General features: G+C 31.5%; 1 protein-coding gene across 2 annotated transcripts in view; it reads left to right on the forward strand.

Moving 5' to 3' along the window:
- The window catches only part of Lnk (SH2B adapter-like protein Lnk), a 177086-nt gene that overhangs the window by 4014 nt on the left and 154793 nt on the right, over window positions 1–18279 (forward strand). For both annotated transcript variants that reach the window (XM_072526204.1, XM_072526203.1), the window contains exon 3: window positions 10419–10585. In XM_072526204.1, coding sequence (XP_072382305.1) covers window positions 10419–10585 — 167 coding nt within the window. The remainder of the gene's footprint in view (window positions 1–10418; window positions 10586–18279) is intronic.

Consider the following 18279-nt stretch of genomic DNA (forward strand, 5'->3'; position numbering starts at 1 on the left):
TGCCCCTCTTCTGCCGCATACGTTTATTACGTCTGAGTGATGTCTTAAGTCAATAATAACATGATCTATCATGTTTACTGTAACCCCATCTGGAGATCTCCACATTCCCTTATGAATATTTTTTCGCAAGCATGGGCTGGCAATGACCATGTTAAGGGAAGTTGCTAGATTTATTAGTCTGGTGGTATTGTCGTTGGATACCTTATGAAGGCTGTGCTTACCTATAGTTGGTAGGTATTGTAGCTCTTTTCCAATTTTTGCGTTGAGATCACCATAAATAATTTTAATGTCATTCTTTGGGCATGAATGGTATGCAGCTTCTAGTTCTTCATAGAATTTTTCTTTGACATCGTCTTCCTTTTCCTCTGTAGGGGCATGCACATTTAAGATGCTGTAATTAAAAAATGTTCCCCTTAGTCTCAGGATACACATTCTAGGGTTCATAGCATGAAAGTCTTGTACGAGGTGTTTAACCTTTTTATTTACAATGAAGCCAGTACCTAGTGCGTGGTCTTTAGCGTCGCAACTATAGAATATAATGTAGTGTCTTTTGTCAATGGTGCCACTCCCGGTCCATCTCATTTCCTGCAGAGCTGTTATATCTATTTCATATCTATTCAGTTCACCGAGCAGATTTTGGAGGGCTCCCGATCTGTATAGGGATCGGATGTTCCATGTCGCGATTCTTAAATCATGTACCTTTTTCTCGCGCAGTCGTCGTAGTTTGATCAGTCCGGTTTTCATTCCTTGAACATTCATAACATGTGTGTTTTCCAGGATAGGGTTGTTAGCCCTATGCCTAACCCCCTTTTGGGAGGACCATTTCTCTCTTCCTCGTCGGCCGTGACCCTACTTTCCACTGGGGTTGGTTACCCAATCTCCGGTAGGGCTGCTCAGGTTTGCCAGGGTCCACCCGTGTGATTAAGTCACACTTCTTGGAGGTGAGAAACACTTGGCGAAAGGCTGCACAATAGTACCTCTTGTTTTCCAGGTCATTATTTATCTGTTTTATCAAGTGATTAACTTGGACTAAGATTCCATGTGTGCTGCAGAACCAAATTGATCTTTGGGATTAAATTTCGCTCTAAGAGAAAAATTCTAATATAGAAATCTAAACTTAGTACTAACCTAAGTTATGTAAATATGAATGTTTGATGGTGATGATATAGAAATGTAGTTTATGAATATGACTGTAACATTTACAAGTTGTTGTTTTGGTGACAAGATCATCACTTCTATTGGTAGCCAACGTTACTTGGCTATTATCATGCTAATGTAACAAAGATATCGTGGGTTCAATACTATAACTAGACAACTCAAAAATTGCTCTTTTAAGATAATCACAAAAATAGTTTTCAGACTTCTTAGACATTCAATTACAGCAACATAATTGTAACGTATCTTACTCTTTATTTTTTTATTTATTCAAGTTGAAGTTACTCATCCTGATATGTGAGAAAATATTTTATAAAAATTTAAATTTTAATTAAATTAATTAAAATGCGAGATATCTAGTTTTAGCACTGATTAAATTAGGGTTTTGTGAATTAGCTGTAAAATGAAACTTAATTAAAACAACAATTAAAAACCTAAAAATGCTTTATTTATATAGTAGATACATAGGTATATCTAATGTAAATTATAATAAAAAATTTGTAAGCAAAAATATGGATCACAGTTATAACTAAATCGTATTTTATTTATCATCAGCATCTACATTCGATAAATATGGCTTCTCTTCTTAAAGTTCCATCTCCTATCGGAGGTTGGATATCATAACGGCTATGGTGACTTTGTTGGCTGCTGCTCTGAAAAGTTGTAGTGAACTACAGATAAACCATTCTCTAAGGTTCTTCAGCCAGGAGATGCGTCTTCTTCCTTTGCTTCTTCTTCCTTGGATCCTTCTTTGCATAATAATTCTCAGCAGCTCATATTTTTCTCCTCTGGTTATGTGACCCAAATATTCTAGTTTTCTTCTTTTTATGCTGCTCATAATTTCTAACTCTTTATTTAGACGTCGTAGTACCTCAGCATTGGTAATCCTTTGAACCCACTGAATTTTTAATATTCTTCTGTAACACCACATTTCGAACGCTTCTATTTTTATTATGTGTTGTTTCTTCAATGTCCAAGCTTCCATTCCGTATAGTAAGATAGAAAATATGTAACATCTTAGAGGCCTCAATCTGAGATGCAACTGAAGGTCTCTGTTGGTAAGCATTGTCTTCATTTTCACAAATGCTTGCCTTGCAGTTTCAATTCGGACTTTGATTTCTCTGCCTTGGCCATTTTTGTCATCAACCCAGGTTCCCAGATATTTATATGTCTCTACTTTTTCTATTTGGGTTTGTTCTATCATTAATCTTTCATTTCCATGTTGCGTTTTTGAGACAATCATAAATTTAGTTTTTCTCTTATTTATTTTTAGTCCATATCTAATGCAATAATCGTTAATTCTATTTACCAATTCTTGTAGCGATTCCAGGGTGTCTGCCATTATAACGGTGTCATCAGCGAATCTTATGTTATTTACTATTCTTCCCGTTTACAGAGATTCCATCACCCAGATCCGCTATCGCTTCCTGGAATATGGCTTCACTGTACACGTTAAACAGTAATGGTGACAGAACACAGCCCTGTCATACTCCTCTCTTTATATCTATATTTTCGGACTTTTGTTCTTCTATCTTTATATTGGCCTTTTTATTCAAATACAGATTGATAATAATGATTCGTAAGTCTCGTCTGTCTATATCTTTGTTTCTCAGTACTTGTATTAGTTTTTGATGTCAGATATGGCAGATTTGCATAAAAACCATGGTAGTCTTTGCTTATTGCAGGAGGGGTGGAGAAAAAAAGCGAGAACGTTGTTATATTTATTTTTTACTATACACTTAGGTGTTTCATAAAGAGTTTGCAATGTTTGGTATGAAGACCACCTGGTGGTAATACTGCAGTCTATGACTTAAAACTGCGGTTCAGTAAAATTCTCTTTATACTTAAATGCAGAGGGATTATTTCCCTCAAATCGGATAAAGCACATCTTTTGCCAATGCACAAGCTGAACACTGATATATTTTTTTCTAATTATAAAATTTGTCTGGGAAAACTTTTTCCAGTCGTAGAAAGTAATATCATCAACGATCGCGAAGGCTTGTCTCCTTTTTTACGTGTACTATGGGCAATGGTTTTAAAATCACCTGGCCAATAAGCTTTTCCTACACGCTTGAATTCTGATCCGATAGCCGAGTACATTGAATCTCACTCCATTTCTGAATGCCCTGACGTCAGAAATTTAAGTTCGATTGTCTTTAAATTTAAGGCGACAACAGCATGCATACACATACACGCCATAAACTGATTTAAATTTTGACCACTGTAACGATCACTAAAACAGCGAATATCTTCAACATTTTTTTGTGGTAGAACTTGGAAGTATTTGAACAGGCAGTATGCTATGTCACAACTACCTCTACCTCCTTCACCCTCATGCCACATGAAGCAAGTCCTTTCTTTAGAAGCCACGTCATATACTGTAAAGTTGTAGGTTCCCAATCTACGTGTATAAAAAAGTGCGTTGTCAGTGGGGTCACTGACAACGCACGAGTTAATTGCAACGCAAAGTTAATCGAAATTGTTTTTCCTTCCAACAATATTGCCACCTTCTTATCTTTTCCCTCCTTACACTATCTTTTTTATTTAAGTGTTCATGGTGTTCAGATAGAGGTATCTCATTTTTATCAAATGCGACACACAAACGACATTGATCCTTTCTAGGACGATGGAAACCCAAGTTGTACTCAGTATTAAAAATATTTCTATAAGCTGATTTTTTAGTTACTGGTCGTCATTTTTCTTCGCAGCATTTAACATACAAGCGGTGCATTAGTTGAATATTTAGATCTGAAGACAAATATTTCCTGCTTGTATCAGATCGAGCGTAATGGGATAGTACAACAGGGAAAGACTCAATGTGATCGTTAATAGCTTTTCATAGCTCAGGACCTAGAAGTGTTTTAATATGTCTTCCTCTCTTATCTCCAAAAGTTGGATTCACTGAAGACATTTTTGTCAAAACTACGTCAACAACACCCTTTTTAATTCCTAGGATGTTAAGAAACATTGTCTTACATACTTTTTCACGTACCCCATTATTTGGCAATTATAAATGTGCGGTAAAGTTTCTCTTAGATGAAGCAGTCTTTGTTTTTGTTGCTACCTTATCAGAGTTGCTATGGATAAAATCTCGTTGTCTTTCATAATTTGCCAGTCTCCAGTACGAAGAGAAACTTTCCTGTCTACTCTCCAGAGATATCTTTGTTTGGCATTTCATTCAACACTGGGATTTACAAGGTGGTCCCATTTCTATTCTTGATTTCTTAACACCTCTTGAACCGATATATTCTTGCCCATGTGCTCTCTGATATTTTTTCAAATTTCTCTACCATTTTTCTGGTTGACGTTTTCGCTTTCTTAGTCTTTCCGTATTTTCCGGATGCTCCTGCATTCCTTCCAAAACCGACTGATGATTAAATGACAGCTCTTTTTGAGAACTCTTTGAATCACTTTGACTACTGTCACTTGGCTGGTATTCTGATTCATCGGGAGAAAAATCTAAAAACAACAAGACAACGTTTTAAAGAAAAACTATGTTTTGTTTGAAATAATATATTAGCAGGTGACTACGTGAAAATAGGTACTGTAGAAATAAACTATAGCAGAAACTAATAAACTATAAACTAATAATATTATTTAAATACCACTCACCTTGTTCCTCTGCCGTCAATAAAATAATTCCCTCAGTAACACAATGATTTTCTGGAAAGTCAGTTTGATCTGCATGTTCAATATTATTAGAACTGTCTGTTGAAAGAAAAATATGCAACGTAGTCCTAATTATGTATTCGGTTTAAAAAGATCTTGAAAATTAAGAAAACATTTTTGTATATCAAGCATGTGGACATTTCAAGTCAATAAAGCTGAGATAATGTAAATCAGAACTTCTATTTACTTATACTAAAATAGCAGCATATGATTTGAAAATTATACTTACTTGTATCTTTTTCCTCTAAAGCCAGAAATATTCTATGAATTCTTGATTTGTGTATCGTGACTAAGAAAGTTGATAATCTAAATTATAATAAACTGTTTTCCTGTATAATAAACTGTGTTTAAACTTTTTGACATCACAAAAACACAATTGCTATGGCACATAAACACTACCGAAACAAATCACATATAAAATAATATAACCAACAGGTTCGATTGACGGATAACTGTAGTTATCTACTTTTTGCACTGTGTAAAAACTTCACCGCAAGTGTACTAAACTAGATATTTAAATATATCTACTTTTAGCATAAAATAAAATTATTATTTGAGACTTGTCATTAAAATAAACATTCTGCTGCTGTAGATAACTCAAAACATGAAAATTTGTAGTTATCTAGTTATATTAATTACTATTTAAATGGGAATAAGCCACAATGAAAGGTTAAAATACGTTTATTGACGTTTCAATTTCCACTTCTGAAATAAAAAAAAAAGATTTTCGAAGTGGAAATTGAAACGTCAATAAACGTATTTTAACCTTTAATTGTGGCTTATTCCCATTTAAATAGTAATTAATTTAAAATGCCACAAGAAAATAGCTTCAGAACAATATATCTAGTTATAGTATTGAACCCACGATATATTATTTAACTCGTCTCTAAGACCATAAATAGATCAATGGGGCTTCTTTTTTTAAATCTTCCAACGGTGCATGTTCGATATGATAAGAGCAAATTGTTCCAGTCACAGTTATATTATCTAGGAAAATTTCACTTTATTCAGGAACACATTCTAAAGCCATCCTTTTTGTAACAGAACTGCCTAAAGGCAGATTAGCTCTTTGGCTTTTCCTCTCATATAGTTCAAATTTAACACAGTAGGAGTATTTAAACACCAAAACAAATCCAAATCGAATGGGCTTTCCCCTAATAAATTGTTTGAAATGATGACTCCAGAGACTATACGGTGGGTAACAGGTGTGTATACAATTGAAACTTTGATGACAAATGCTTCAAAAGGGGTCTTACTTTTCTGCATTTATCTTGTGGATCAGTTTCGTTGTTATCGCTAAAATGAAGGTATTTAACAATAACCAGTAACCGATCACGAGATTTCTCCCATTACATTCTTCGATTTGGAAGTTTCACATGCCCAGAAAGCAACAAAATAGCCAAAAATTTATAGAACTCTTCAGGAGCAATTTTTAAAAATTCATTTCCATTTTTATGTACTACTATTTTTGGGACACATCGCAAATTTGTTGAACAAATTCCAATGGCACCAACTAGTACAAACAGAGAAGGGTGGAGAACTCATGGGAAGGCTTTTGTCCAGGAATGGATTCAAATAGACTGAAAAAGAAGAAGATGTTTCCTACAATAAATCTGACAAATGCTACTTTTTAAGTCCAATTTAGTTAACTTTTTGAACTAAAAACATGTTTGTGGTACAGTGAAACGAAACCAAAATTTTTTTCCAAAGTTTCCATTAAAAGTGTAACCTGGAACTTTCGATTTAAAAATCAGCAACACTATTTTATTGATGCGGTAGATAAACGTGACGTCGGTATATTGAAAAAAAATCACGATAGGTGCCAAAAAATCGAGGAGAAACTGTAATAAAACCAAACCGTGTTATTGATTGCACTCAAAATATGCGAATGATAGAAAAAGCTTTCATTGAATGTGTTAGGAAATCTATCAAGTGATTTAAAAAAATATTTTTTCATATTGGATTTCACTTTATTACATTTTTACAATTTGTATTTATTAAAAACTACGTAATAATATGTAAACTATTACTACGGTAATAAGATGTTAATACTAAAAGACTTTATGCGAAATGTTATGACAGTTGATTCTAGTGTAACACTGTGTGGTATGACACTTTTGTGCTGATACTTTACGGTGCGTCATGTGTATTGACACCGCGACAATAAAGTGTCCTTACACAGTAACACCGTCGTAACAGCCCGAGTGTTCCCGAGCAATGCAATTCACTGCAATAGTGCGATTTGATACAAGATACAACAAAAAGAGACAGTGTATTCCTTTGCTTTGTGTACTTTGTTCTCAAAAAGGTTTTATTTGTGAAAAGATCAATTCTCGGTCAGAGTCTCGCACAACTATTAGGTAAATGCAAAACAGATGTTACAGCTTCTTCATCTGTTTTTACAATATCTGCCCTTATTTCGATGGTTTAGCAAAATATTGTCGTTTTGTAAGGATGTAACCAGTCTCTGTATTTAGATTATTTTTTATGGGCCACTCACTTGAATTGATCCCAAATTAAAGTTTATACTCAGATATAGATTATTAATGTTTTGACCCAAATCAATTTTAAAAAGAACATTTTTATTGATGTTTGAGTGTTTAATATTCACAGATCAGACATAGAATATCTTTGTAACTCATTTATTAAATTTAATATATTTGACATTTTCATTACGGATGTATACAGTGTATCTAATTTCAATAAATTTTTATGCGCAGATATCATGCTTCAGATATTGTGGAATAGAGTACTTAGGTATTTCATTTAACAGATATCCAACATAAAGGATTAACAATATAAACAGGTTAACACATAAAACAAAGGATTAATTTTTGAAATTCTAATGGCTTATAGATTAGTATTTATAAATGAAAAGTTTTTAATCAAAAGTACTACACTCAAATATCAACAACACCCTCATTTGCCAGTATTTCCGTGTTTTAACTACAATGTTATGTAAAATTGAACAACTTGTTAGGTATTATTCTTTGAACAAAAGGTAACTTACATCTCATTGCACATGTTAAAATGGTAAATCTCTTTAAAATACCAAAAGCTCTGTCATTCACAATTTTTGACACAATTTGTGATAGATTATACAGCACTTCGAACTGCTGTCTGACGATTCTACAATGGAAGTTGAGAACTAGATTTCCACTATTACCTGATAATCCATTGTCCATAAATTCCCTATTTTATATACCCATAATATGCAAAAGTATTTAACAACTCCTAAAATAGCTACTTCTAATAATTGCCCTTTCATATTGTACTACGAGTATTATGGGTTATGATACCTATTCTTTTTAAATGAGAAAATAATTAAATTCTACGTTTTAGTCTTATGATCTTATTTTAATTTTTATTATAGGATCCTATAATAGGTGACAAATATACAATTTATAGTTTATAGATTATTTATATATATATATATATATATATATATATATATATATATATATATATATATAAATATTTAATGTCATTCGTCAAAATAAAAGAATAAAATGTTTGCAATAACTCTCTATTGACGGCATACGCATTAGGGAAGGTTTCAAACTTTCAAGTAGTGTCAATGGCTTACTGTGTTATATGACACAATAGTGTTGACACACTAAGTTGATACAATAAGCTGCGCCAGTGTTGCTGTATCAACACCCAAAAATTTAGTGTGTTACCCATGGTTAGTTGATTCGCTAAGGAACAACGAACAAACATTCTCCTGGTTATTTACAACCAACTGACACACAGAAAAGAGAACAAAGAAATTATCAGCTATGTGTAATCACGCAAATTTATGAACAAAAGCGTACAGATTTTGGTTTACAACTCTCATTGGTAAAATATACCTGGCCAAACACTTGGCAAAATGTATATCGGACGGACATGTGACAAAAAAACCCGATTGGTGTCCGGATTGCAAGGTACTGGTACTCTGTTTAGGGGAGTGCTACAATGAATATCTTCTTTTTCTTTTTCTCAGCTTTTCCTTTTTCAGGGGTCGCTGTTCCTTACTCTTCTTTGCCACTCATTTCTGTCCATCGGGTCTTTTTCACGTAAATCTTTTTCTCTCAAGTCCGCTGCCACACAGTCCTTCCATCTTCTGTTTGGTTTTGCTCTTCCTCTCTTTTCCACAACTTCGAACAGCACTATACTTCAACCCACATAGTTTTTATTTTTACATCTGACGTGACCAAATCATTGCAATCTTTGTTCTTGAGCTACAACGAATATGATCCCAGGAAAAATATTGAATTCTGGTCATTTTGTTATTTGGACCAGATAGGTCCTTATTCAAATCTTGTAATATAGAGTCGTGAAACTTAACACAGAGGTTCCTTTTAACGTAAAGAAACCTATTTATTGAATTTGGGGTCAACAAGCCTTCTTCTTATTCTTCGGATATGTTTCGGCCTTTTCTTTTTCTTGAAGAAAAAGTCCTAGAATCTTGAAACTTGATACTTAGGTTTCTCCTGGTATAAGAAAGGGCCCTATTGAATTTGGGGCCAATAGATTTTCTGGTAATATTCTTATGCTTTTTTTTTCACGAAGAAAAGTACTAGAGTTTGGAAACTAGGCACACAGATTCCTCCTGTTACCAGGAAGAACCTTGTTGAACTTAAGATCTATATACCAATATCTTTTCTTTTCATATTTTTATTCTTTTTTTAAGGAAAATCTTAGAATATTAAAACTTGGTAGAGGTTCTTTTTGCTGTAAGGACCCTATTAACCTTAGGTTAGTATTGAGTAGTAACCCTATTGAGTATTGAGTCAACAGGCCTTAATATTTTTCTCATATTTTTACGCATTTTCTTTTTTTTGAAGAAAAAGTCCTGTAATCTTGAAACTTGATACATAGGTATCTTGGTATGAGGAACGACCGAATTTAGATTGAGGTCTTCCCACATTCTTATAGGATTTTTTGGACGAAAAAAGTCCTAGACTCGTGAAATTTGGAACATAGATTCCTCTTGGTTCAATAATTATACCGAGAATATCTTCTTCGTTGTATGTTTTTTTGTAATTTATATAAATAAGACTATAATATTCTTAATTGATATTGGTATTATTGACTTTTTTATTTCTTTATCAAATGAATTACTTTATAATTATTTATTTGGTCGATTTAAATATAAAAATGTATTTTTATTCTCGGAGCAAAATCCAATACCATAAATCATACGGAAACGGTGGGTGATTTTAATAACACTTTGCAGTTGATTATTAAATTGTCAAGAAACCCGTTAAGTTTTGAAGTAATTAACAAGTAGACTTTTTTAATAAAATTGCTTTTTTTAAATAAAGCGCACAATTATATAAATATGCAAAAGTACCCACTTCCAAGTTTATACGCCTAAATGTACAAAACCATTGAGGTTATAGTGAAAAATAAAATCAAACATTTTGAATTTGACACTCCGTATTGTTTTTCTTATTATAGATAATTTTATTAAAGCGAGTTGGTTTAAATCATAATAATTGGACGCAAATTACGACTATATTATGGTTTCTTGTGTAAGATTTTATTTATGATTTCCTCCAAGTTTTGGTTATCTGTTTAGTGTTAAAATATGTTTACTAATTTTTTAGCCTCGTAGTGGTGTATTTTGTGCTCTGATAACTGAAGCTAGAGAGACAACAGCTCTGGAAATGCCAGATCACGAAAACACATTTGTATTGAAGGCTAGCAACAACATGGAATTTGTGATAGAAGCTCTAGATACTGATGATATGAGATCTTGGCTGGCCACAATCAGGTAAATGTTTTTTATTATTCTCTCAAATAATACTGTATTTGTCCGAATATAAGACAAGTCTTTGAAAATCTTGTAATTGTAACAGAAACTTTGCTTTTATTGTTCAGAATTGTTTCCTTCCAAAGTATATTGAAATTAAACACATTTTTAAGTAAATATGTTAAAATAATTATCCTGTTGATGAAGGCGAATTACATGCTTATGAATTTCTCGAGTCCTTTATTGAAATCGTTTGGCAGTTTCTTTGCCAATATTGTTTTTCTATTTTTATCATTCAGGGTTTCAACAGTTCTCATTGTGTTCTCATAAATATTTAACAACCAGTTCTTAAGTATTCAAAGTGTGCTCCATCTGCTTCCTGACAGTAATGGATCCTATTTCTAAACTCTTGCCTAACTCGTTTAAACGTGTCGGGGGAAATTGCCCTACATTCTTCAACAATTCGTTGTTTCAAAATTTCAATATTGTCGGGTGCTGTAGGGTAAATTTTAGATTTCAAGTATCCCACAGAAAAAAATCTAATGGTGTGAGGTCCGGTGACCGAGCTGGCCATTCTATCGTAGCTCGTCGTCCAATCCATCTACTACGATATTCCTCATCTTTGTAACGTCTACTGCACCATAATGGTGTGCAGGAGCACCATCTTGTTGAAACGTTATTTCCAAGTTGCCGAATTCATCTGGATTATCTTCCAGAATTTCAAGTATTAACGGTTCAATTGCATTTTGTAACATCTCCAGATACACTTCACCGGTTAAGTTAGTATTGAGAAAAACGGGCCCAACTATGTGGTTTCCCAAAATACCTGCCCAAACATTTTTTTTTTTTTTTTTTTTGGAAATTGAGTATGTGTTTTACGAAAGACGTAAGGATTTGTGTCACTCTAATACCTTACATTGTGCGTGTTAACATTTCCATTGAGAGAAAAAGTACTTTCGTCACTAAAACAAATTATTTTTATGTAATCGGGCTATTGGTTAATTTTATTTGACATATTTTCACAGAATTCTAGTCTTCGGTCGTGGTCATCATCTGAAAGTTGGTGCACAATTTTTAATTTGTATGGATGAAATTTGTTTTCAGCAAACACTCAGTGTACTGTCTTTTGACTGATTCCATAGATAGATGCAACTTGGGCTGTAGAAGAAGTAGGGTTCACTACCATTTCTGAAATAATGTCAATTGTTTTGTCATCACTAATTGTTGATCGACCAGATCGTTTGACATCTTGAACACTACCTGTTTGTTTAAACTTCCGAAGAAGCTTCCTCAAATAAGCTCGCGATGTAGGATAATCGAGGTACCTCTCATTAAAAAGACGTTCCGCTGCATGGAAATTATTTCCACATTCACCAATTATTAACACAGCTGCTACTTTGTCGGCTACAGTACGTACCATTCTGCCTTTGTAAAAATTTAAACGTCTCGTTAAACAATAATTAAACTAAATATTAACTAAGAACAACTAACTAAAAACAACTTGACTAAACTTGAATTGACTAAACTAAGCTGGAACAGAAACTAAGTATTCAGGTATAAACGCGTTTGCAAACTAAAAATAACTATAGAATTGACTAAACTACAGTCCATCTAATTTACTTACCGTTGCACGTCATTATCATTGACAGAGATCGAAGTTGACATAGTTGACAAAATATAAAAAAATCCTGAATCCATTTTAAATCAAAAAGATTGCAAAAGTGGATTATACAACAAAACAAATTAATATTTAATGTAAATAAATAGAAACAAACCAAGAGTTAAAAAATAATCTTGTTAAAAACAATTTGAGCCGCGTGTATGCGTTGTATAAAGATGTAAAATGGAATACACAGATTTTTATTTTATTTTATGTAAAATGTAAAATAAAAAGTGTCAACACCGCAACTGTCAAATAAGTGTTACCAATTTATACCAAAATATCATCTTCGTTCGATTACAGTTACAGTGTGTTCCGAACAAATGCACTTCATAAAAACGCTTTATAATGCATTTATACAAATTAAATGAAACATATTATTGTGTTTTTCCGTAAGTTAACATTAATAGAAATCTTTAAATATTATTTCTACGCGTATATAATAAAATATGTCTAGTGGCTGTAATGCCAGTGTACTCGGCAAAGTGATTCTAAAAAAGAACACACCTATCGCCTAAATATTTCGTGTTGGTATCATGTGACCTCACGGGCTATGATACGGATGACGTACAACGGTAAGTAAATTAGATGAAGTATAAGCAGAAACAGAAACTAAATATTGAGCATGCTTTTGCAAACTAAAAACAACTAGAGAATTGACAAACGTCAACTTTTTTGACAAATAACCAAAGTCGGACGTCAGAATTTTTATTAATTAAATGCCAAACTAGAATTTTAGTATTTATTTAATTTAATCGTCAAAATCATCTTAAATCCAAACAAAATTAGTATGATTGAATAGGTATATTAAAATAATTATAGTTTCCTATTTAATTAATAAATATTCTAACGTTCGCTCTGGTTAATTTCAAAAAAGTTGACGTTGACGTAAAAACAATTAGAAAACTGAAAAACGTCAACTTTTTGACATGTAACCATAGGTGGATGTTTTCATATTTATTAATTAAATGCAAAACTACAATTTTAGTATTTATTTAATTTATTCATCAAAATGAGCTTCAACTCAAATAAAATTAGTATAGTTGAATAGGTATTTTCAATACCTTTCAAACGAGGTATCACTTGACATAAAGTCCTATTTAAAATTATCTGTCACAGTGGCGCTGTAACGTCATTTGTCACTATTACGTCACTTGTTATGACTAGTTAAGAAGCCTACATCTGTTTATTACCTGCCTCCAAATTTCACTATTATAAATATAACCGTTCAAAAGATACGAGTGGGGAACGAACTTTTGACTATCACTGTATATACCGACATAACAACTCTGTCAATCCGAACAAGGCAACTTGTAGATAACATTAGTTTTATAAATAGTTGGAGTCTTGTCTTTTACTTTTGAAAACAGTTGTCCGGTTTCTAATATATGATATTTAACAATTTTAGTATTAGAGTAAATTGTTTATGTATATTGTAACGTTTTTAACTAAAACGAGCGGTTCGAATTTATATAAATATATTTATTTATAAGTTTACAGCACAATTATCTCTTCTCAACTAAAAACTGAACTCATAGAAGGTATGCATATATATATATATATATATATATATATATATATATATATATATATATATATATACATATATATATATATATATATATATATATATATATATATATATATATATATATATATAAAAGTAATTATGTACTAGAACATTCTGGAGTATCCCACCTCTAATTCGCCTATTTGACGGGTTGATCTCTCTCGCGCTCGAGACGTCGCCTGAAAGTTCTAGTTGCTTTCGAGATGCAACCGTTACACAGGCCACGCCGAATGCTTGTTCGTAACACTGCTCCCCTCTTAGATCTGAGCGTCCCGATCAGCAACTCTATATGTAGGCCCAGGATGGCGGAATCTACAGGACTCTCCAGCTCTGCATGAACCCCCCAAAAAGAATATTAGTCTACTGTCTTTGAAGGAAACGATCTCTTCGGATTAATGCAACACAATAATTCTTACAAACGGAATATGGCGAAGACGATACAACTCTGAACTATACAAAATATACCAGGATCCGGATATTATAACATTCATCAAAATAGGACGGCTGCGTTGGATAGGACATGTAGAAAGAATGGAAGAAGGCGAAATACCAAACAAAATATTCAAACAGATGCCAGTAGGAAAAAGAACAAGAGGAAGACCGAAACTGAGATACTTAGAACAAATAGAAAATGACCAAGAAAACTTTCCATCAAATGGTGGCAATTTGAATCTCATATGATGTGTCGTTTCGTCTCTCGGTGATTCTTCTTTCACTACCGGATCTAAGGCTACTGTATTAACTGGTGGTAGCACTTTTGTATTAGTTATCATGCTCTCTAACTGTTTGATCTCCTCTTCAAATTTATCGAATGTTTTAGAAACTTCTTCAAATTTCTCATTGTTCTTTTTATAAGTTTCTTCCATCATTTGAGAAACATTTTCAAATTTCTCGTCGAATCTTCTAGAAACATTTTCAAGTTTCTCGTCGTTTTGTCTACCTACTTCTTTAATTATTTGAGACGTTTCATCCAATCTTTTGGAAGCGTTCTCGAATTTATCATCATTTTTCCTAGAAGATTCTTCAATCATTTGCGGGACGTTTTCAAATTTACTATCATTTTTTTTAGAAGTTTCTTCAATCATTTGCGACACATTTTTTATTTTCGTTAAAAATGCTTCTTCTGCTGACTGGAACTAGAATGTCTCTTTGTCTTCTCCATTCTTGTTGATAACAGTCTTCAGTCGTTCTTGGAGTATCTTCTTGGACCCGCTGCAGTCTTCATCGCATTCTTCTAGTTGCTCACAATACTTTTCAAAAGTTCAAAAGTCTTTTTCAAAAGTCACTGCTGAATTTATTTTTTAAATAAATCAATTATCCCACTTTTGGCACCAACTGTAACGTTTTTAAATAAAACGAGCGGTTCAAATTTATATAAATATATTTATTTATAAGTTTACAGCACGATTATCTCTTATCAACTAAAAACTTAACTCATAGAAGGTATGCATATATATATATATATATATATATATGTATATATATATATATATATATATATATATATATATATATATATATATATATATATATATATATATATATATATAAAGCACGTGGTGTTCGTGTGTATTAAGGTATAAAAAATGCTTATTAAAAGCTTAAAATTTTTTATTTTAAAGAAGATCTTTTCGGAATTAAATCATTCCATCATCAGTTTACTAAAAGAGAGAGTAAAATACCAATATTAAAAAACAAGTAAGTTAAAATTTAAAAATTTTAACTTACTTATTTGGTATTATATTGGTATTTTTACTCTCTCTTTTAGTAAACTGATGATGGAATGATTTAATTCCGAAAAGATCTTCTTTAAAATAAAAAAATTTAAGCTTTTAATAAGCATTTTTATACCTTAATACACACGAACACCACGTGCTTTGTATTCAATAGGTATACTAGCCACTCCTGGATATCTCCATATCTCCACTTCATGGTTTGTTCTAGTTTCACTTTTAATATATATATTGTTATGATGTATTATTTGTGAATGATGAGCAATGAGTGTTTTTAATAATATACATAGGGTTTTTATCGCAGTTCTCAAAGAATTAGTTTGTAAGCCCTTTTTGAAATTATCTTTATTATATCTATTATGAAACACACATATATATCTAACATAACCAATGTAAAATTTAAAATAAACTATCTTTAAATTAAAATTCTTATGAAACTAATTAAATTATATAGATAATGTAAATTTTAAACAAACTATCTTTAAAATTGAAATTCTTATGACACTAACTAAATTATATTAACAAAATTTTGTACCTTTCTTTCACTGAATGCCTAAATGAAAATGTTCTCCAAAATAAAGATTTTAATCACCACTGAATGTCTTCGTTCTCAGCCTCGGTTATCCTTGTTTTTGTGAAATTACTTTTTCCAATTATCAGCTTCCACCAATTTAAAATATTTTTCTTCTTAACAGCATTTATATTTATTCTTCTTTTTAATACACCAATATCCAATCACCAAATATTATATAATTTTAATTTTCAATTGATACTTTCTTCCATTATCCAATTACCATTTTTACATAACATAATTTTTAATCTTCAATAATATTATCTTTATACTGTTTATTAATCTTCATTGAACTTATTATATTGAACATCTGGACCTTCTGACTGACTATCTTGAACTTACTGAACAATTGACTTCACTAACTAAATGTGTCTATCTTCTAACTAACTTTCTTACTAACTGACTGGCCATTTTGAATCCAAATCACCGAGTATTTATACCCTTTTCAATGTTCCAGAACCATCTGGCAAGAAATCTTATTCGATTTGTTCCATTTCCTACATATCTGAATCTTCTGGAATAGTCCATTTTTGAAATAGGTTATCTTCGGTGATCTAGAGAATTCCTTACTTTTCTATCGAGAATTTTATCGACATTTAGGCTTTTCAGATCAGAATATAAACTTAAATCAGTAACTTAAACACTCTAATTTAATAAACTACACATTTTAAACAACATATAACCCTATTTCACATTCGCAAATTATTAATTTCTCTAACTGTCATTTATTCCGAGTAGGTATATTTGGTTGCCTAATCACATGGCTCACTTAAATATATTTACAATATTATAATTATTAAAATAAAACTTTTTACACTTATTATATGCTAATTTCTTAAGAATACCCTCATATAAATAATTTTTATAACATTCTCTAGTATATAACTTATTAAAATAACCAAATACTTTTTATATCTAATATTATCTAGTATATAATTTATAAATTATTTTCTTTAAACACCATCCATCTCAATATATATATATATATATATATATATATATATATATATATATATATATATATATAAAAGTAATTATGTACTAGAACATTCTGGAGTATCCCACCTCTAATTCGCCTATTTGACGGGTTGATCTCTCTCGCGCTCGAGACGTCGCCTGAAAGTTCTAGTTGCTTTCGAGATGCACGGGTCACGCCGAATGCATGTCCGTAACTCAAACTTCAAATTATTTTTCGACCGTACTGTTTTAAATATTGATTTATAGTATTATAGTATCAGCAATCGGTCTGTAGACAATAAAATCTCTATTTGTTCTGTCTCAATATATATATATATATATATATATATATATATATATATATATATATATACAGCAAAACTGGTTGGATTATCGACCGAAACATAAAGAAATCATTTTGTATGTTGTATATTTGTAAATCCAAACATCTTTTTTTTGGACGTCTCTATATTTCGCTAATTGTTTGTTAGTTTCATCAGGAGAAACTACGATATAATTTTAAATACAGTCAATAAAAAGAACGATCTTATAAATTATTTTAAACTTACAGAATTAAGGGTATTTTTAAACATTTCCATGTTCAAAACATTACTGACAGAAAATATCACTTAAGTATATAATTACAATTACTGATTAAAAAACACAAAAAGCAAACATAAAAAAAACCTAAGCAAAAATTTATCAAACAATATAAATAGTCAGTTTTATAAATGTTAAAAATGTACAGAATGGTTAAAATTCTTTATTCTTTATACATTAAAATGAATTTAAATTATTTAGAATATTACATTAGATATTGCTTAATTGTCCCGTGTCTGCTTTGTAATTTATTGACTCTTTGTCTTTATTAATGTGGTACATTTCCAAAAACAATCTTTTGTTTGTACATATTTTCTTGCCTTAAGACTCTGACATTTGGGTAGTCAAAATGGTGCGCAGTTTTTAAATGGTGGTTAACTGCCTCACACGTATTTTTATTTTTTGTACAGTCACTTTGATGTTGTGTTATTCTCTGTTTGAGCCGACATAACAAGTCTGACAATCCGAACAAGGTAACTTGTAGATAACATTAGTCTTATAAAGAGTTAAAGTCTTGTCTTTTACTTTTGAAAATAGTTGTCCGTTTTCTAATACAAATATTTAGCAATTTTTATATTAGTAAATTGTTTAAATAATCTAGTCACAGACGGGGTGGGGTAAAAT

This window comes from Diabrotica undecimpunctata, chromosome 3 (genome assembly GCF_040954645.1).
Source record: "Diabrotica undecimpunctata isolate CICGRU chromosome 3, icDiaUnde3, whole genome shotgun sequence".
NCBI lineage: Eukaryota > Metazoa > Arthropoda > Insecta > Coleoptera > Chrysomelidae > Diabrotica > Diabrotica undecimpunctata.